Below are 19,741 nucleotides of genomic sequence, written 5' to 3'. Positions count from 1 at the left end.
AAAAAACACACAGGAGATTTATTGCAGGGGGACAGTCATTTCTTGGTGAAATGTGGTTTTACTCTTGTTCTGCTTCCAAAGAGGAGTTTTTTTGAATGCTTCTGTAACTTATTTGTAATAAAGCTTTTTGCCAACAGTTCTTCTACCGCTCATGATTGCATTACATTTTTAAAATCCCTCTGTCCTGGAGAGGAAACAAAATTTTAGCCCGCTCAAGGAGGCTAGAATCACCACTATTCCAATCACTCGCTCTTGTTTGTTCTCGCGGGGTGATGTTCTACCCCAAGGGCAGCCTAAATAGCGAATGCTATGGCTTGTCCTCCGCCAGCACTAGGATGCTGCAGTGCTAATGTTAGTCCTGCTTTGCTTTAGTGCCTCTTTCAAGGTCATTACTGAAGCAGGCCAACATGTTGTGTACAAAGGAGGGACAGGGCTGTGTGGATGCCACCTCTGTGTTGCACGGGGTGTGTGAAGTGAGGTGGAGAATGGCTCTTTCCTACCATGACTTCTACACTGTCAAACCACCGGTTTGTAACTCTCCAGCCCAGATCTGTCTTAGCTTGTACAGCGCTTGACTAGCCAACATCCATATCCTTAAACAAGCCAGGCTTTGCCGAGCGTGAAGTTCGGGCCTTACACTTTCACGCAACCCAGTGCCAAGCAGCATGCCTTGCTTAACGCTGCTCTGCAGCCATGAGATGTGGGGCATGGACTGCGACCAGGGGTTATAATACTTCCCTCCAAGCAGCCATAACAGGCCCCTTGAACCATCCTAGCTTTACAATTGAGTTGGGGGATGGGAGCAGCTAGTCCCTCCAAACTACTGCTCTTCCTCTTATTGGCCAGGATCCTCTGCCAAATATTCAAACCAGAACCTGCAATTCAATTTAAAACATCTGGGAAGCAAGAGCCTGTAGTCCCCCCACCCCCCTATGAGACGTTCTCATGGGCCTGGAACATACAGAACCAGATTCAGGTTTGATATGGGCTAAAAGCAGTAGATATTGGGGTTTGATCCTCCAGTTTCTGACCTATAATCCAGTTCTTGCTGCTTAGATACTAACCATCAAGTCAAATTTCCTGCTAGTGCTCTAAGGAAACTGTCAGTCTATGCAGAATGTGCCCCTACCCCCTCTGGCTAATAGTACATGATATGGGAGGGTAAATAAAAGGCATACCCTTTAGCAATAAATTAATGTAATTGATTCTAACAGATGAGAGAGCTGTCCTGCAATCCCTTGTGTTGTGTTCGAATGCAGATCGTGCGATCCATGCCTGATTCTCATGCAGCAGTCCAGTATTTTCTTTCTCTGGTCCTTGAATGCCCTTGTGCCTTCCTCAGTGATACCTGCGCCAGCGATCTTGTTCTTTACAGAGCAAGAAATACAAAGTTAATGCTACAGTATTTACCCCTGGTGAAAAATAGTAATGTTGCTCTGGTAGTGTTTAAAGTTCTCCTAGATTCAAAGGACCATAAATGTCTAAGCTGCTTTATTGGAGTGCGGTTTAACTGATCTTTTTGGTTTACCATAATTGTCTCCTGCAGGTTGACTCTATCATGCTTCAACTGTCTGGCATGGCAGTTCAAGGAGGAAGGGAAGAGAACACAGTGGCAGGAATGAAGAGGTTTAAATCCTAATTAAATCCAGCTAGTAGCAATAAGAGTATTGCTGCTCGTCAAGCTCAACTGGTTAGATGTTTCCATGTATCTGTGTATGTGCCAAGCACAAGTGCAAGGCACACTTCTTTGTGCTTTCCCCAACATAAATACACAGCCACGCGTATATTAAAGCCCCCCATTGTCCTACCAAAACAAGACACTTCACTGCACATGCTTCTCCCCCGGGGAAGAGAGTGAGAGAACAAGCATGTGACAGCCATGTAGTCGCGTTGTTCAATGCAGCACTGGAAGGTGCTTGAGTATGCAGCATGGCACTGGCCTTTTTGACAAGAGCTGTATGACTGAAAGGGGACGACAGCTGGAAATTACGTTTCTAAATGACGTAATGCTTTTTGTCTTCAAAGTGTTTTACAAATGTTAACCTTTAACTCAGAGTCCTACAGCAGCTCTCTCAAAAACAGTTGCATGATAGGAAGTTGCTTAAATTCAGCAGTGTGAGGAAAGCCCTGCTCTAGAAACTAAATGAAACAGGAGAGCATGCAGGATTTATTTCCCAAGGGGGAAGGGAATGCAGTATGTTCTCAATCCCTCTAGCCAGCACTATAGTCACCAGCCTTCTGGACAGGGTAGGAATAGTTATCACTTTCTTCAGAGCCCATCACTCCCTTCATAGACCAACTGTCTCTGAGTTGAGTAACGTAGGGTATTCCCTTCCACCAGCTGGGGAATGAGACCACTGCCTCTGTAGCATGCCCGGTTCCTGCTGTGCAGGGGATTAATCACAGGGCATGAAGCCACCAACCAGCCTGGGCTAATGTTCACCACCATGTCAGCTTCTGCTTTCCTCCAGAAGGCTTTACAATGCATAAATAATGGATAACTCTAGTCAGCTCCTAGTCAGTTCCCTGACAGAGAGCTCCAATATTAGTGTTTATAACCCTGAAATCACTTGACTAATGAAGAGATTTTTTTTTTTTTGCTCTAAAACGAAAGGAGGATTTGCTTGGAAGAGACAAACGCCAAGAAGAAAACCTTACTCAGATGCTCATATCTCCAGCCATAGCTGAGGATGCAATATCCAGCCAACAGCATGGAGATCCCAGCAGCTCCACCCTTCTTTACGTCGATGTATTTGTTGTAGTAACTGCTCCAGGCTGTTGAAATAGAAACACAGAGCCAGCTTGGTTATTCATCTCAAATTAGGGCTGATTGATCCAACCACTTGGCTTTTAAAATTACAGTAGTCTACCAAGCCACTTCCTTTTACATGAAGATAACTCATGCCAAATAACTCCTCTTGTCTCTCACATCAACGTACTGCTCCAGACAAGAAGCTCACCTTTCTGCACTGCTCCGAGCAGTCCCTTTGGAGAGAAATCACAAGCCGCCAGCCAGGCAGGCAGCTCCCTGAGCTTTACATCCATCAGACATCTTTCTACGAGGGGAGCTACAAAACAGAGTCACAAAAGTCGGAGGTGGGAAAACAGGGCTGAGTATTTTGCCCACACACACCATGGTCTGCAGACTGTACTCTACACACGGACTGTTCTCTAGCATAGTTCAACATGATTCCAACAGTGGGGCTTTCCCTGCCACTTTTGGGGAGGAAAAACATACAACCCTTCCCCCTGGACTGGAGAGATCTTATGCTGCACTGAGGTGTCTCCTGTCTAGGAAAAACAATGCCCAGGTTGAGGGAAGCAACCTTGCTTTTCCATAGAAAGCCATGCTATTCCTAGTGAATGCAGTTACGGTCCCATGTGACACCTCATAAATGAGTGCTCGCTTAAAGAACAGTCACCCAATAAGCCCCCTCCCCAAATCCGGATTTTATATAATGGATGTAGCCCATCAGTGGTCGCTATGCAGTACATCTCAAAAGTGATGATTGAAAGCCTCCTTTTACCTTGCGGTCCTTCCAAGAAACCAGGCCCTATCTTCTTCATCTTGATCTCCGCATCCCCCTGGAGAGGTCTCCCTGGAAACATGCTCAGCCTCTGATAATTAGGATACAATTCTGGAAACCACTCCAGTCCAATGGATCTCGCCTGTATGTTCCTGCCAGAAGATTGGAACAGACAAGGAGGCTGGTTTTCAGAGGTGTAGCACAAGTGTTGTTTCCAAGCCAGCTCGCTGTCTCTTCTCCCTGTATTCAGAACAGACTCAGAAAGTAAGGCAATCTGCTTTTCATCCACCAGAAGCTGTTGCGCACAGGCTAGGTAGTTTCTGGCTATTCCTTCACTGGCTCCTCTGAACGTCTCTCTCACTGACTGGTGGGGCTTCTCAGCGAGGGAAGCAGAGAAAGAGGCCTTAGAATCCACATCACCATTTAAGTAAAACTGCTTCTCTTCTGTCTCATTTTTAGCCACTCTGTCCAGCGGAATGAGGCCATGAGGGCTCTTTCCGCAGTCAGCCTTCCCAGGATCGCTGAGTACATGCATTCCAGTTGCAGTTAAACTATTGCCTTTTTCTCGCTCTCCACTCAAGGTATCACTTTCTGCAACCTCCAGGCTAAAAGCATTTGTGTTCATGGCTCCCATAATGTTCACATTCTTCCGGTGGTCAGACTGGACTGTGTCTGCATGGTTTTCAGAGCAGTCTGGAGTCAGCATTTCCAGATACCATCCCTGGGTCGTACAATTACCTGTGGTAGCACTGTCTGCCAGGGTGCCCTGAATTTTGGATTCATTCCTACCTCTTAGCACTTTGACACGGTGTTTCTCAATAACTATTTTCACTCCCTCAAGAGCCGCCCTGGGAATACTTTCAAGATCACAAGTGGGTAAATCCAGAGAACCAGCCACCTCCTGTGCTGAAGACCCTACCTTCCTTTGTTTCTGTTTTGCAGATCTTATTGGGTCATTCAAAGGAAACTTTGAAGCAGATTTTCCATCCTTATTCAAAGGAGAAAGCTCCAAAATGCCACCAGGTGCTGAATTCTCATCATGAGAAGTATTTTTACTTCTGCTTTTCTGTTTGGTGGGTAACTGCTTTGCATGCTTTGCTTTTGAAGTCCTCTCCTCTGCTGCATTCATGTGCATTCTGGCCTCTTCCTGAACTATTGTCATTCCTTCATCTTTGTGTGTCTTTTCAGAAGTCAGTTTACTTTGCCGCTTTGTATTTTTACCTGGCTTTTCTGCAGGCAAGTTGCTGGCTATTTCTGATCCAGCAGTACCCCCTATTTGTAAGGGGTTTAATTTGCTTTCTACTTTGTTCCCTATTGTGTCAAAGGATTTTTTCTTACTTTCTCTTTCTGAGCTAATGTCTGGGGTTGTGATCTTCTCTTTGCTTTGTCCTCTTTTCTTCTCAGTGGCCAGGAGTCTAACTGGCTTGGACTGAGACGCTTTCAAGTCAAGAGAGGCCACCTTGCCTAAGTCAAAAGCAGTTTTCGTGTCTCCTGCCATCTTACAGTGTGGCAAGTGGGACTTCAGTCGTTTAAATGGCTTCCTACAATAGGGGCACAGTTCCATTCCTGGGGGGGCACCTGCCATCTTTCTGTCTAGAAAGGAAAATAAAAAGCATTATCTACTAGCATGTGTCATCGGAAGAAGAGATTCTGTGATAGGAATTCTAGTGAGATGCTGCTCAGGAAAGGTAGGCAGGAGTGGAAATGAGGGACTAGTTAGCATGAGGAAGTTACATTTTATCCTGTTGTCTAGTATGACAAGGTAAGTAGAAAGGAAAGCACACACTGTTAAGGGGAAAAAACACTCCCAAGTAAAAATAAGACAGTGGCTGCGTGAGATTGAGGTACAAAGGTAGAGGAAGCCCTAGACTGGCCAAAATTGCAAGACTCGTACAGGAATGCAACTTGCCAGGGTCACATGCATAAAACATGTCCTTAATTAGGCACAGCTCTTGCCTACATCCTGCATTAAACCTTGAATGATTGATCCTTGCCTCAGCTATGGGTGAGCTTTCCACTTTTGATGGTAGGGGTTCCTGAGCAGGATCACTCATTCATGCTGCCATTTCTGCACCTTCTAAAAAAAATAAAAACCCTCAACCCTGGTGGAAGGAGATTGAGTTTTGCAATGACCGAGGGCTCCTGCTGAAGTGTTGTTTTCCCTCCTCAAGCAGTTAGAGGCACAAAACCTCAAAGTAAAAAAGCAGCAACGTTTGCCTGACTCCTAAGCCCCGTGCAATGATAAACACACTGGGAGCAGTGGGGAGAAGAAAGCGGGGCTCAAAGTGCTGCCTGATCTGTCTGTGAGCCAGATGTGAAAATAAAAAGAACAGCTCCCTTCTCCAGCCTTCTGTCACAGTGACAGTCGCTCTGAGAGCAGTACACAACTTCCTGCCTGAACTCTCTCCCTCCCCTTACATGCCTGCGAAAGCAGCTCCCTGCTCCAATAATATCCCACCTCCTCCTGCAGCAGGACCAGCTGCTCCCATTCCTACCTGCTCAGTGGGGACACAGGGGGATGTGGCATATGGGGGCAGCTTTAGTTCCAGCCCCCTCTCCAGGAGCCTTTAGGCTACAGCAAGCAACAGCATTTCATAGGAGAAACACAAGCCCTTCTATAGTGGTGGCTGGCTGCTCCATCCTCTTCCCCGGGCTCTGAGAGGTGCTCTGCTCAGTCTTAGGTGGTGGTGTTAATAAAGCTCTTGTTGAAGCTTGCTTGACCCTGTCACATGACATGACAGAAACAAGGGGCTAGTTCTGACTCTGTTGTGATGCTCGCAGCATCAGTGTTACAAACGAAACCACAAGAGCTCAAAAATCTTGAGCCCCTCCAAACCCCTCCCCCCACACATTATGAGATTGGCCTAAAAATTATGAGATTTTAAAAAGAATACATTTTTGGGGTTGGGAGGTGGGTGGTTGATTTTTTTTTTAATTTGCCTTCTGGGTTTTGAGCTGGGGGGGCGGGATTCCAGCTTTTCTCTGCAACAGAGAGAGCTAGAAACATATTTTTGTTTTTTAAATGAAAGCTGAGAGTATCATGATTTCAGGAGCTGGGGCTTTAAGCAAAACAACAAAATACCACACTGTGTGATACAATCATGAGTTGGGTAACTCTGAAAGCTGCTGCTGAACCTAGGCCTTCTGGTAGTGACCAGCTTTTCAGTGTGAAAAAATAGGACAAGAAGGGGAGGCAGGACCATATCCTGCTGATTTGAGTTCCTCCCCAGGGAAGAGTAGTGACAATATCTACCCCTGCAGTTATCTCATTTGCCAGTCTCAAATCTCACATGGGAGATGCCCAGAGATGTGGGTGATGGGCACCAGGAGAAATAGAATAGAATATATAGAGATATACCTACCTCACAGAACTGGAAGGGACCCTGAAAGGTCATTGAATCCAGCCCCCTGCCATCACTAGCAGGACCATGTACTGATTTTTGCCCCTGATCCCTAAGTGGCCCCCTGAAGGATTGAACTCACAACCCTGGGTTTAGCAGGTCAATGCTCAAACCACTGAGCTATCCCTCCCCTCCCTTTTAGGAACCTCTAAAAGAAACAGATTAAAGCTATTGGTGACACAGGACTCCTAGGCATGTTAATAAAGCTGATGTTAAAGGGAGACCCTGATCCATGGGAGAGGGGGGCTGCTTGCCTGACCGTGTCAATAAAGCTGTTGTTGAAGGGGGCCCATGGGGGAGCTGTTTGCACTGAAGGTGTCAATAAAGCTGTTAAAGCAGCAAAGAATCCTGTGGCACCTTATAGACTAACAGACGTTTTGCAGCATGAGCTTTTGTGGGTGAATACCCACTTCTTCAGATAAAGCTGTTGTTGAAGGGGGACCCATGGGGGGGCTGTTTGCACTGAAGGTGTCAATAAAGCTGTTGTTGAAGGGGGCCCATGGGGGGGCTGTTTGCACTGAAGGTGTCAATAAAGCTGTTGTTGACAGCGGATCCAGCACAAGCCCTGCGGGGACCTCACAGACATTAACCTCCCGCCCCATTCCGCTGCTGTGCTGACCCCTCCCCTCCCCTCCGCGGGGTGACGTCATCCCTGCCTGACACTAAATGCCATTTTCTGACGCTGTGCTACTGTACCAGCCTGGCTGACTCCCTGTGAGCAGCCAGATTCCCGCCCGCAACGCTCAGCTACGATTCAATAAAAATAACATTTCCGGACAGGCAAGACAGTGGTCACCTACCCGTCTAGGTGGAGGTGAGGCGCATGCGCAGAAGCCTCAGGAACCAGCTGTGGTGAATACGCATGAGCACCAGGTCGGTAGACGGCCTTAAGTCATGCGCATAAAAGCAGCACGTAGACAACGCGCATGCGCAATACGGAAATGCTGCGTAGAGCAGTGGGGGCGTGGTCAGTGCGTCTACGCAGGACGGGAGAGCGCTGGTGCTCGCGCCTGCGCGGGCAGGGCAGTGCCGAGAGGATGGGACAGTGCGCCTGCGGGGAGGACTCTAGAGAGCCGGCTGTGGGCAGTGCGCCTGCGCAGAGGAAAGCTGGGCGGGGGAGAAGGGGGTTGGGTATGGCTAGTGCGCCTGCGTAGGAGGCGGAGACGCCGGAAGCGGCTGTGAGAGCTGAGGAGGGCCGGGGGCTCAGTCTTGGCAACGGGGCCGTGGTCTGGGCTGCGGCCGGAGACACCCCCCCCGCCTCTGAGCCCAGCCCCCCCCGGAGCCCCGCCATGAGCTGCCGGCAGCCGCTGCCGAGCGAGCGGGGAGCGCGACAGAGGTGAGCGAGGGGGCGGCCTCGGGCTGAGGTAGCGGGGCGGGGGGCTCCCTGGGCAGCGCGAGCGGGGGAGGGGCTGGTTCCAAGGGGGGGCTCCCTGGGCAGCGCGAGGGGGGGCAGGGCTGTGTGGGGGAGGGGCTGGTTCCAAGGGGGGGCTCCCTGGGCAGCGCGAGGGGGGGCAGGGCTGCATGGGGGAGGGGCTGGGTCCAAGGGGGGGGCTCCCTGGGCAGCACGAAAGGGGGAAGGGCTGCATGGGGGAGGGGCTGGTTCCAAGGGGGGGCTCCCTGGGCAGCGCGAGGGGGGGCAGGGCTGCATGGGCGAGGGGCTGGTTCCAAGGGGGGGCTCCCTGGGCAGCGCGAAAGGGGGAAGGGACTGTATGGGGGAGGGGCTGGGGGAAGGTCCAAGGGGGGGGGGGTCTCCCTGGGCGGTGTGAGGGGGACAGGACTGTGGGGAGGGAGGCGGAGCTCCCTGGGCAGTGTGAGGGGGAGGGGATGGGGGGGGCTCCCTGAGCAGCGCGAGGGGGGCAGGACTGCATGGGGGAGGGTCTGGGGGAAGGTTCTAAAGGGGGGTCTCTGAGCAGCACAAGGGGGAGGAGGACTGTATGGGGGAGGGAAGAGCTGATGATATCACGGCAATGGGGAGGGGGCACATTGAAAGACTGTGTCCTTACACTGCCCCAATCCTTGCTGTGAACTCCCCCCCGCCCCTCCCCTTACACTGCCCACCTAGGGTATGTCTACACTGCAGTCAGATACAGCAAGCCTGCAGCAGGTCTGGGCTCGCTGACTCAGGCTTGTGGGCTCAGAGGAAGGAGTTGTTTAATTGCTGTGTAGGTGCTAGGGCTCAGCCTGCATCCTGAGCTTGGGGGCCCTCCCACCTCACTTGGTCCAGCCCAAAGCTAAATGTCTACACAGCAATTAAACAGCCTTTTAGCCCCAGGAGCCTGAATCAGCTAAGACAGGCCAGCTGCAGGTGTCTGACTGCAATATAGACATAACCTAGGTGGGCAGCATAAGGGTGGGGGAGTTCACAGCAGGGCCTGGGGGCAGGGTACCATTACACAGCCTCTATCTGACAGCTAGTGAATGTCTAGTGATCAGCTCAACATGGCTGAAACAGCTCTTAATCATTCCCCCTTCTTCCAGCCCTTTCCACTATGTCTTTGCTTGCTTGCTCACTATGGATAACAAAACCATCCTGCCTATAACCTGGTTGTCATCCTCGCTCCAGGCCTCTCTCTAGGTCCTCACATCCAGACTGTCTAAATCTTGCAGATTCCTTCCACATAACATCTCTAAGATATGGTCTTTTGTATCCATCTAAACAGCTAAAAATCTTGTCCAGGCTCTCAGCCTCTCTTGCATCTCAATGACTGCAACATCCTTTCCTCTGGCCTTGACAAATGCAATCTGCCCCCTGCTCGTATCCTTTCAGAATAGTGCTACGAAGAACACTTTCCTAGCCCATCACCTTGATCATGTATTTCTTCTCAACTTGCTCCCTCTTCTTGATCATATCAAAGAAGCTGCTTGTCTTTTACTTTCAAGGCCCTGCACTACACAGTCCCACTCTACCTATCCTCTCTCAGTATAATAACGTCGACTCCCACCTCCGATTGGCTCTCAATGCCAGCCTGTATCACCCATGTGTTAGCACCTTTCTCCCATGCTGCCTCTCATATTTGGGAGGAGTTCCTCATAAACATCCATAAAGCAACCTCATTATCCTCCTCCAGATCCCTCCTCAAAACTTTCCTTTGCCACAGTGCTACAGAAAACTTGACAAGAGTTAGGCTGCTGGTGTGCTGAAACCACATCATATCATGCTGATCAGTGTTTTTCCATGGCTTCCTTTACACCCACGTCAGTTCATCTGTATCTATCTCTTGTCTTGTACGCAATCCCTGCCCCAAAGAGCTTATGTTCTATCTCTGTTCTGTTTGCACAGCATGTAGCAGAGTGGCTTCCTGCTCCATTACTGGGGGCTCTTACGTGCCACAAAAATACAAATAAATGCTGCACTATTATTTTGTTATCCAGAAGGCACTGACCAAATAACTTGGCTTTCATATTAATTCTGTCCTTGTAGACAAATTCCAATATAAGTGCTTTGTTTAAGCCCATCATGTGGTGTGTATTGTTTTCCAGAAGCTAGAATAGCTTTGTCTAGCTATTGTACAACACCCAGCATGTTGGGGCTCTGATTCTGACTACCATCATTGTCATCATTGTAAAAATGACGGGAAAGGGTTATGTGCCACTAGTGTTAAGGTTTTGCCAATTTATAAAGAGATGACAGCATCTCTAAAATGTTAAATACCTCTTGGTTGCTGTTATGTTTTGTCTTCATAATATGAAGCAACAATGATGTCATAAGAGGATGGCAAAACCATCCCAAACAGTGAGAGACTAACAGGACTGGTCTTTAATGTTGTGATTTTCAAAGCCTCACTTGGGATGCTTTCATTCAGTGTTTAAAGAAATGTTGACCAGGAACCTTATTTAATGTCAAATGCTGTCAGAGTTGAGAGAATAAAGCAAGTCGTCATGGGTGTCTAACTGCAGGATCTATATAAGCAAGATGAATGTAATTGGGTAGCTACTGAAAACTTGGTCACCCCCATCCTTTTCCTTGCTGCTTTCCTTCTAGTGAGATGTCATTCAGAAACACCTGGCTTATTGTTTAGAAATGTCTGAGTATTAGATAAGTGTCTCATATGTATGGCTTAGACTTTCAAAGCAGTCTAGAGAATTTAAACATTTTTCTCTCATTTTAATGGAAGATGAGTCCAGATCTCCTGGACTGCCTTGAAAACTTCCAACTGGTTACATAGAGAGGGAGATGTATTTCCCAGTACTCTGTGGTGAGCAGTTGAGGCAAAATATGAAAAATCATAAGCAGTTGTTGGGTTCTTGTGGAATCAAATAAGTTGTTATAGTGTATGGCTTTTGCTGCTTGTTCAGTCACAGATTCGTGGGGTTGACTACAAAATGAGATAATATAAATTGTGAATGGGCCATTAACTTTTTTTACTCTTTTCTCATAAATTTCTTTAGGAAGAGGAGACGGAATGGCAGTGAAGAAGATGGCCACATCCCACAGACAAAGCGTAGTACCAGAAATGCTGTCCTTCAGGACTCTTGGGATACTGAGGTGAAATGTTTTCCAATTAGATTCCATATTTCACTTACTTTTCTAAGCCGGAATAATGACTGCAATGTGTATAATCACATTTATGGAGAACAGCTAAGTAAAACTTAGTAGTTTTTTTTATTACATATTTTGTATATAAAATTCTGAGGCTTGGCACAAAATTGCACTTCAAGTATTGAATTCTGTTAACACAATTTGGAAATCAGCATGTTTTCCATTGCAATTGACTATTTTTCATTTAAATGGTTTTGTGTTTTATAACTACTAATTTACTTTAATTGGATGCTGTGCAAAAATATATTTTCAAAGTATGCTAAGCACTTTACAGCTAGAAAAGACATTTCTGCCCCCAGAGAGTTTACAGTCTGAAATTAGATGTAACACAATCGGGAAGATGACAAATGGAAGGCTTCAGTAACAAGAACGTGTGGTTGCTTTGTCTGGCTGTACACATTACTTACGAATTTAGCCTTTTCTCTTTTTTAAATACTTGTTAGTAACAAATGATTGAAAAGTGATAGAATTAATGAGCACTCTTCCCTATGCTAATGGTTCTATGAGACCAGTAAGTGTTGTGGTACACAGTGCTCCTTAGTAAGCAGTAGTGCTCATTTAATGTGTGCAAAGCACTATATTGATGCCAAGTATTTCAGTTTTTTGAGAGTTTAGTGGTTAATATGGGACTTGGACTTTAGCTTGCTGGATTCTCCTACCTCTGCCATGTGTTTTTTGTGTGACATTGGGTAACTTCTTAACCTTTCTGTTCCTCAGTTTTCCCCATCAGTAAAACATTGTTAATAGTTGCCTAACTCACAGGGGTAGTGTGAATATTGAGGTCACAATGCCCATTGAAGTCAATGGAAAGGCTTCCATTGATTTCAGTGGGTATTGGGTCACATCCTAAATTAGCTGCTTTCACAGCACTTTGAGATCCGCACAAAGAAGGTGCTATGCAAGGGCAAAGTACTGTCTTTCTAGCTTTGAGACTTATTTCCACAGTTTATTCCCAAACTGTGCTACTAGTGTCCAGTGCTGCCTAAATCATTGTATATGTTGACACTGAGAAGTTAGTGGACGTATTTCTGAATTGCAGTAATTTTCTACTGCAAATGAACAGGGAAAGGTGTGCAAAAAAGAGGCTTGGTACACATTTCAATTAGTATAAGCTGTTAGCCTTGGCACTGTATTTTGGCTATACAAAAAGTTGTGTGCTACATTATTTTAAGCAAAATACTCTTTATTTTATTGTCATAGTTTTAAACTATTTAATTTTAAACTGATGGACAAGGCTTGCTGCTTAAAGGAGTGGCTGGTGTGACAGACCATGACTTTGTTAAACTTTTTCCCTACAATCAAGCTGTTCATCTGAAAACCCGTGGCTTCCTTGATTATCTTTTCTCTGGAAGTAAGACTTCCTGGGATGAGGTTGCCCTTTGGTTCTTGGGTATAACAGCAGTACACGAAACATCTGCTTTCCATTTGACATTGAATCACTTATCCAATAGAAACATCTCTCCGGGGGTGTCAAGCAGCTACGGGTGAACCAGACTTTATGGAGGGAGGAGGAAGAATTTAATGCGTAGCAAGGGTTCGAACTAGGAACAATGAAATTAAAAATATTGGGGGGAGGGATAATTGAGTGGCTGAAGCACCTTTGCTTGTCATATAAACACTTAACATTAGACTGGACAAAGCAGTAAAAACATAGATGGGAATAATCTTGTATACATGCAGAGGGAGAGAGTAGATGACGTAATAAAGCTTTGCTATCGCTAACTGCTATGATTCTAAGAATTGTCTGCAAACAGACAGCGTAGGCATGAGCCTTGAGTGGATTCTCTACCTGCCAGTGAAATCAAACTGTTGAATCTAATATTGCAATGCAGGTGTTTGTGTGAAATGGCAACTTCAAGTCTTTGCAGCTTTGGCAGTAGAGTTAAAAATACCTCTGCCCATATGAACTAAACATCACAGTTTGTGTCACTGTTGCATGCAGTTTATTCAAGAGCCTAATTTTCAGGCTTTTCTGTCCCTTTCTTCTGGTCTCACAAAGATATTGTTAGATTGTTATTCCAGTATCTCTCTACAGACTTCCCATGCCAAGTTGTGAAATTGAATCTTCTGCTTATGGTGCATGAACATACTTCTAATTTATATCGCTTTGAGAGTGCTGACTATATGTAACATCTCTGCTTTGTAACTGACAAATCACCATGAAAACAAGGCAACCTCTGCTTGATAGAATTTCAGAACAGTTCCAGGCTGCTGAATTTGGGGCAAAGGGGAGTTGTAACTCTAAACTTGGGAAGAATGGAGGGTAGGGGAGTGCATTTTCTCTGTGTGCATGCACTCAAAGTATTTCAGTGAAATTGTAACTAATAATTCTGACTACTTCTCTCCTGCCTTCAGTTTGAAGACACAGCTAACTTCTGTCTTCCAATCATCATACAGAGCTTGATTTACTTAAAGGGATGTTGTCAATTTGAAAATCTTATCTATTTGATTATACCTACTAGTACAGTGGTTCTCAGACTGGGGCCGCCGCTTGTGTAGGGAAAGCCCCTGGCAGGCCAAGCCGGTTTGTTTACCTGTCCGGTCCGCAGGTCCAGCCAATCGCGGCTCCCACTGGCCGCGGTTCGCCACTGCAGGCCAATGGGAGTTGCTGGAAGTGGTGGCCAGTAGGTCCCTCAGCCCACGCCACTTCCAGCAGCTCCCAGCTCTTAGGAGTACTAAGAACTTTTTTCTCCTGAGGAAGAATGGGGATCTTCATTATTTTGGCCGACTTATGCTTTTCCTTCCTGAATAATCTTTTTCTTCATTAACCCTATTTCCTAACAGTGGTCTTATCATTGGTTAGTCAGGCTGAGGACGGGACACCCTGGATTTTAGAAATATTCCTCCATCAACTGAGTGGGTTACTGTTGTGTGATTTTTTTTTTTTCTTTTTTTTTGGGAGTACTGCTCTGAGAATCTGAACATGGTTCTGCCAAGCACTGCATCTAGGCTAGCTCCCACAAATGTTACTGTGATATCTGCAGCTCTTAATTCTGATCCCAAAATGATTTACTTAGTCCTACTCCCAAACTTGTCTCAGAAGACTCTGTGAATGATGGTCTCAATCAGGGATTCTCACAACAAAAATGTTGGTGGTCTCGGAGTGCGGCCACCAATTCTTGCTGATGACCCCCCGACAATTTTTCCTAAAATACTTTAGGAAAAACAAATAAGTGCATATACCTGTCCAAATCATTGTAATTTATTTATTTAGGGCAGGGGTCGGCAACCTTTTGGCATCCCTCGGCCCATACTGCTTCCCGCCGCCCCCATTGGCCTGGGACGGTGAACCGTGGCCAGTGGGAGCTGCAATCGGCCGAACCTGCAGATGCGGCAGGTAAACAAACCAGCCCGGCCCGCCAGGGTGCTAAAGGTTGCTGATCCCGATGTAGGGGTTTTTTGCAGACTCAATAAAAATAATGTATCATTGTCTCTCTTCTTTACTGCAGTGGCTCTCAACCTTTCCAGACTACTGTACCCCTTTCAGGAGTCTGATTTGTCTTGTGCATCCCCAAGTTTCACCTCATTTATACTACTTGCTTACAAAATCAGACATAAAATACAAGAGTGTCATAGCACATGGTTACTGAAAAGTTGTTGACTTTCTCATTTTTTACCATATAATTATAAAATAAATCAATTGGAATATAAATATTGTACTTTCATTTCAGTGTATAGTATGTAGAGCAGTATAAACAAGTCATGGTCTGTATGAAATTTTAGTTTGTACTGACTTTGCTAGTGCTTTTAATAGCCTGTTGTAAAACTAAGCAAATATCTAGATGAGTTGAGGTACCCCCAGGGGTACACATACCCTGGGTTGAGAACCATGCTTTACTGGACTTAAACAGAATAGAAACAAATAAGGTGCTTTGCATGTTCTTGTCTTTTTGTTATTTCTTTTGCGTTTTTAGACTAGTTAGCTAGTAAGTCTGTTTCTGTGAAAAGTGGTATTAACAAACATACAAATATCACTTTTCATAACAGACTTACTCAGCCCTGGCAAGCCAGGGGACAAATGAAGCCCTGGATGGGGAGACGGATAGGGAGGCAGCAGGGAATGGGGCTGTGATCTGGGGGCCAGAGGACGCAGTGGGGGCTGGGGAGGTGGTGTGAGCCCAGGGCCAGCACCTGCCACCGCACGGCTGGGGACAGTGCAGGGCCGAAACCTTGGGCCGGAGAACACAGTGGAAGTGGGGGGGCAATGGGGACGGATGGAGCCTGGGGCCCACACCTGCGGCTGGAGGCGATGGGGTGTGTGTGTGTGGTGGAGGCATGAGCCTAAGGCCAGAGCCCGAAGCCCCCTAGGCTGAAGGCCAACCCCCACCACCCCCAGGAAGGTGGGGAGCTCACACTGGCTGCTTATTCTTCTGATGTCTGTGGCCCCAGAGTGGGGTAGGGCCCAACCCCTGCTAGTGGCCCTGGAGGGCCACTGCTCCTCATCACCCAGGAGGCTGTGTCTGCATGAAAAGCTCCTGGTGGCCATATGCGGCCACGGTGTCCGCATTTGAGAAACGCTGGTCTAAATGGCTGTATGCGTCAGTTTCTGTGATTCAGGCATTGCTTGGCGCTCCATTACAGAACGGCAAAGTACGCTGAAACACTTAACTGATCAGTTGTGTTCGAGTTCTGGTCTATAATTGTTGCCAAACTGAAGCCTTACCACTACTTGGTATATGTATTGATATATAAAGTGGGGTAGATATAACAGAGGAATTTTGAAGATGCCCTTTAATATTGCAGATGTTTTTAACCCTTCTCCAGATACTTCTCCTTGATCTTGCATTTGGTAGCCATCTATTGTTGTGTAGATAATTATTATGATTTCAGCAATGATCTTATAAGGGATGCTATTTGCCTAAGTATGGTCATGTATATAAAGAAATTGATTCACAACCACCTGATCACAAGGGATGTCTTCAATATGATTTGGGCAACAAAGAGCTTCACGTTCTAGTGAGTTTTGTACCTGATTTAAAAAAAAAATAAAGAGAGAAATGGAGAATGGTGTGACGCCTGGAGAGACCTGTCAACAGCCTTAGCAGTAGGAAACACGTCCCAGGACACACGCTCTGCCGTAGTTTCACCTAACAACAGTTAAAATTAGAATGCTTTTAGATACTGGAAACTATCTTCAGTCAGTACTAATGGCCCTAAAAATTGTGTTCTGTTAAGACTTGAAATTTAAATATTGATTATTACTAAGTACTGATCATAGTTTTTACCTTGATTTTCAGAAGGTGCCTGTAACGAAAAACTGTAAGGAAAGCAGACTAAAAGAAAACAAAGTGTCCTGTGCGGTGGGTTTCTCTCCAAGGCTGCCGTAACTTGCTGAGTGTAAAAGTGCACAGTTTATTTTTTATGCATTAAGTAGTTTATGAAAAATAAGGTGATTTGGCAAATGTGGATTAGTGACCACTCACCCCCTTCTTGTGTAACTTCTGTATAATACCTGTACAAAAAATAGCTAGTCACTTGTACAGCATTGACTGATCATTGCATTCTTAATAGAGTAAGTTTGAAATCTTTCTTTTTAGTTGACCTGGTTAATTCTAACACTCAGTGCTCTTGCACTGATTTCAGATGCCCATAGTCCAGACTCAACAATTCTGTCAGCCTCAGCTGTTTTCTTGCTTTTCTATTTATAGTTGGGCTAAAAAACAAAGTGGAATTCACTGCTGTTCCGGTGGAATCGTTATAACCTATTGTATAAATCAATGTTATGCACTCTGCCTTTCTAGTTTGGTGTCATAGTCCATGTCAAACACTTATTTATATAGTGACCTGATGAGCCTGGATAATTCTGGCTGATTATGTAAGTGGCTTTTGTTGCAGTCTGAGATTTGTGAGCAAGCACTGCTCCAGATCTTGGAGTAAACCCTACAGTGTGTACTGTTCTTCAGTAGTAAATTCTTTTTCAAGGTTCTATCTCCTTGAGTACAAACACACACTAGATGTACACCTCTATCCCAATATAACGCTGCTCTCGGTAGCCAAAAAATCTTACCGCGTTATAGGTGAAACCGTGTTATATTGAACTTGCTTTGATCCACCGGAGCGCGCAGCCCCACTCCCACCGGAGCGCTGCTTTACCGCGTTATATCTGAATGAATGTTATATCGGGTCGCGTTATATCTGGGTAAAGGTGTATCTTATTGGGCTTGACTTAAAATTGCTGCTGACAGTTCTAAAGAAATGGTACACCACCAAAATATATATATATAATGGCTGCCAAATCTTGATTTATATAGTACAAACATTAGTTGTATGATGGTACCTCATACCAAAATCTATAGTGGCCTTATAATCAAACTAAGGGTTGGGGGACAAGATGGACTTGTTACAGGGATATGTAGATATTTGCCAACATTTCTCTTCCTTTTGGCCAAAGTAATGTACGCCAAGGTAAAGGGACACTTTCAGACAAAAAACTTTTTACAAATGTTAATTTTTTAAAATTTACTAACAGTACTTTTTAGATTAAAGAATATTTAAAGTCTACTCTATTTATAATGCTCACCTGAGTTTAATGCACAGTGGATGACAAATTAGATATTTTCACTTTCTGAGTCTCAAGCATTGTGAACAATGCACGAGCATAACAAAACAGGAAACTGTTTAACTGCAACTAAAGCAAATCCATGAAAATACTGGCTGCCCTTAAACTTGTTTAGCCTAAACCACTTGATGTTTCTTGAAACACAGAAAATACGCTTTGTGTGGAATACTGACAAGTTTATTGGTGTCATGACCATTAAAAGCGTATACACATTTTAATCTGGTTAAAGAAAAACACTGTCCTTCTATGCAAACCAAATCATGAGTTCTGTCTTACTTTCTGCATGTGAAAGTGAATTAGTGGCTTGCTGCTTAGTAGCCTTGAGGCTAACACATAGATATCTGGGTAACTGTTTCTCACTGCAATACTGCAGTGAGAAGTGCATTATGTTGCAGGAAAACTAAGAACCAGGACTGAAATCTAACTTGTAAATACATTTTGGAAATGTGCTGCAAGTATACCAAGTACGCTGTTGCATTAATTTTTTCAGTTTCATGTCACTTTGCATATTTCACTTCATGTGACATGCATAGCTTTTCTGAACTTGTTTCAAACCAAATTTTGGGAAAGGGGAATTTTATGAAACTTTTCACCTAGCTCTAAAGACGCATGAAATTTACTAAAATCTCGTTCTTGCTTTTCCAGTTCTTAGCAAAAATTTTATTAAAATTCAGTTGAAGTCTGAGCACCTGATTAAAGAACTGTTAACCTGTGGTTTTCCAATAAGTTGAGTCAAACAGCCCTAGTGGTTAGTGGGCACAATTGCACATCACCTGGGCTTCCTGAAATTTCTTATTGGTCTGACAGTCACTAAAGCAACTGAATGTGCCTTCTTGGCATTCAGTGTATTTACTTCCTGACTTGTCCATCGGACTGTGTGTGACCCATGAAACTCTGGGAGGGAGGTAACGAGAACAAAAATTTCTTAATCAAGCTTTGTAAATATGTATAGGAGAAAAATCTAAATGTTACCTTCCTGTTAACCTTCTCTTTGTTTCATAGTCCTCCAGCAGTGATAGCAGCAGCAGTTGCAGTAGCATCAACAGCCCTGACAGAGGAAGTGGTCCAGAAACCAGCTTAAACCAGATAATTGCAGCATCCAGTCCTATCACCCCCCCATCCTTCCATGAGCAGTCTGCACTAAGTCAAGGTCCTTACTTCCACATCAACCAGATCCTGAAGGAGGCACACTTTCACAGCTTACAGAACCGTGGACGCCCGCCTACATGATGAACCAGCAGTTCCTTGCCTTCTGTGAAGGGACAGCACTGTGTAGATTTGATATTTCAACTTAAAGTTTGTTAAAATGAAATTGCACAAAACGCCTGTTGCCTTTTCAGTCTATATTTGAAATAACAGGTTAACAGGAAATTGTTTACTTGTGGTTTGCTGCACTATTGCAATGCAAAAGGGGCTTTGAAGCAATTTTTATAGGATTATTTTTTGGGGTTGGTATCAAATACATGTACGATGAGTCTGAGGAACCCACATCTGTATTATAGGCGTGCATAATGAGTCCAATTCCAATTGACTGCCTAATCTGTTTGTTAGCAACTGTTGCTTTATGTAAAGTCCTTTCAAACGTCCATCTTCAGTTTTATAAATCTTTTTTAATTTCAATAAACTAGTGAACAAGTTTCCATGGTCAAGTATTATTTGCAAAGGTTGAGAGTAGTTAAAGGAACATTCACTGAAAATGTCTAGTGTTACAAGC

The 19,741-nt window shown here is 45.1% G+C and overlaps 2 protein-coding genes across 10 annotated transcripts; one reads left to right on the top strand and one right to left on the bottom strand.

The window, feature by feature from the left end:
- Window positions 1-17: 17 nt before the first annotated feature.
- C12H17orf80 (chromosome 12 C17orf80 homolog) lies at window positions 18-7,855 on the bottom strand. Of its 4 annotated transcripts, XM_044981866.1 has the most exons (6): window positions 7,729-7,809; window positions 6,023-6,249; window positions 3,528-5,120; window positions 2,961-3,068; window positions 2,659-2,775; window positions 19-1,367 (listed from the first exon to the last, which is right to left on the bottom strand). In XM_044981866.1, exons 3-6 carry the CDS (start codon window positions 5,110-5,112, stop codon window positions 1,339-1,341), a joined length of 1,839 nt encoding a protein of 612 aa, XP_044837801.1. In that variant the 5' UTR covers window positions 5,113-5,120; window positions 6,023-6,249; window positions 7,729-7,809; the 3' UTR covers window positions 19-1,338. The 4 variants fall into 4 exon arrangements, with proteins under 4 accessions (XP_044837803.1, XP_044837804.1, XP_044837801.1 ...); XM_044981868.1 differs by lacking the exons at window positions 6,023-6,249; window positions 7,729-7,809 and adding an exon at window positions 5,522-5,654 and having other exon boundaries at window positions 18-1,367; XM_044981867.1 differs by lacking the exon at window positions 6,023-6,249 and having other exon boundaries at window positions 7,729-7,855.
- On the top strand, window positions 7,776-19,664 carry FAM104A (family with sequence similarity 104 member A). 6 transcript variants are annotated; one of them, XM_044981874.1, is made up of 4 exons: window positions 7,776-7,801; window positions 11,318-11,414; window positions 16,706-16,768; window positions 19,030-19,664. In XM_044981874.1, exons 1-4 carry the CDS (start codon window positions 7,791-7,793, stop codon window positions 19,255-19,257), a joined length of 399 nt encoding a protein of 132 aa, XP_044837809.1. In that variant the 5' UTR covers window positions 7,776-7,790; the 3' UTR covers window positions 19,258-19,664. The 6 variants fall into 6 exon arrangements, with proteins under 6 accessions (XP_044837809.1, XP_044837811.1, XP_044837807.1 ...); XM_044981872.1 differs by lacking the exon at window positions 7,776-7,801 and adding an exon at window positions 7,931-8,264; XM_044981875.1 differs by lacking the exon at window positions 7,776-7,801 and adding an exon at window positions 10,651-10,847.
- Window positions 19,665-19,741: the final 77 nt, after the last annotated feature.

This window comes from Mauremys mutica, chromosome 12, assembly GCF_020497125.1.
Source record: "Mauremys mutica isolate MM-2020 ecotype Southern chromosome 12, ASM2049712v1, whole genome shotgun sequence".
Classification (NCBI taxonomy): Eukaryota; Metazoa; Chordata; order Testudines; family Geoemydidae; genus Mauremys; species Mauremys mutica.
This window is presented reverse-complemented; position numbering and strand designations above follow the sequence as displayed.

Coding starts and splice junctions, on each gene's coding strand:
- C12H17orf80 (XM_044981867.1), bottom strand. CDS start 5,112: ATGGCAGGTGCCCCCCCAGGAATGGAACTGTGCCCCTATTGTAGGAAG. Junction 3,069..3,527: donor TTTCTTGGAAGGACCGCAAG/GTAAAAGGAGGC, acceptor TCTGTTTTGTAG/CTCCCCTCGTAGAAAGATGT. Junction 2,776..2,960: donor GCTCGGAGCAGTGCAGAAAG/GTGAGCTTCTTG, acceptor CTATTTCAACAG/CCTGGAGCAGTTACTACAAC.
- FAM104A (XM_044981872.1), top strand. CDS start 8,218: ATGAGCTGCCGGCAGCCGCTGCCGAGCGAGCGGGGAGCGCGACAGAG. Junction 11,415..16,705: donor AGGACTCTTGGGATACTGAG/GTGAAATGTTTT, acceptor CTTGATTTTCAG/AAGGTGCCTGTAACGAAAAA. Junction 16,769..19,029: donor AAAACAAAGTGTCCTGTGCG/GTGGGTTTCTCT, acceptor TTTGTTTCATAG/TCCTCCAGCAGTGATAGCAG.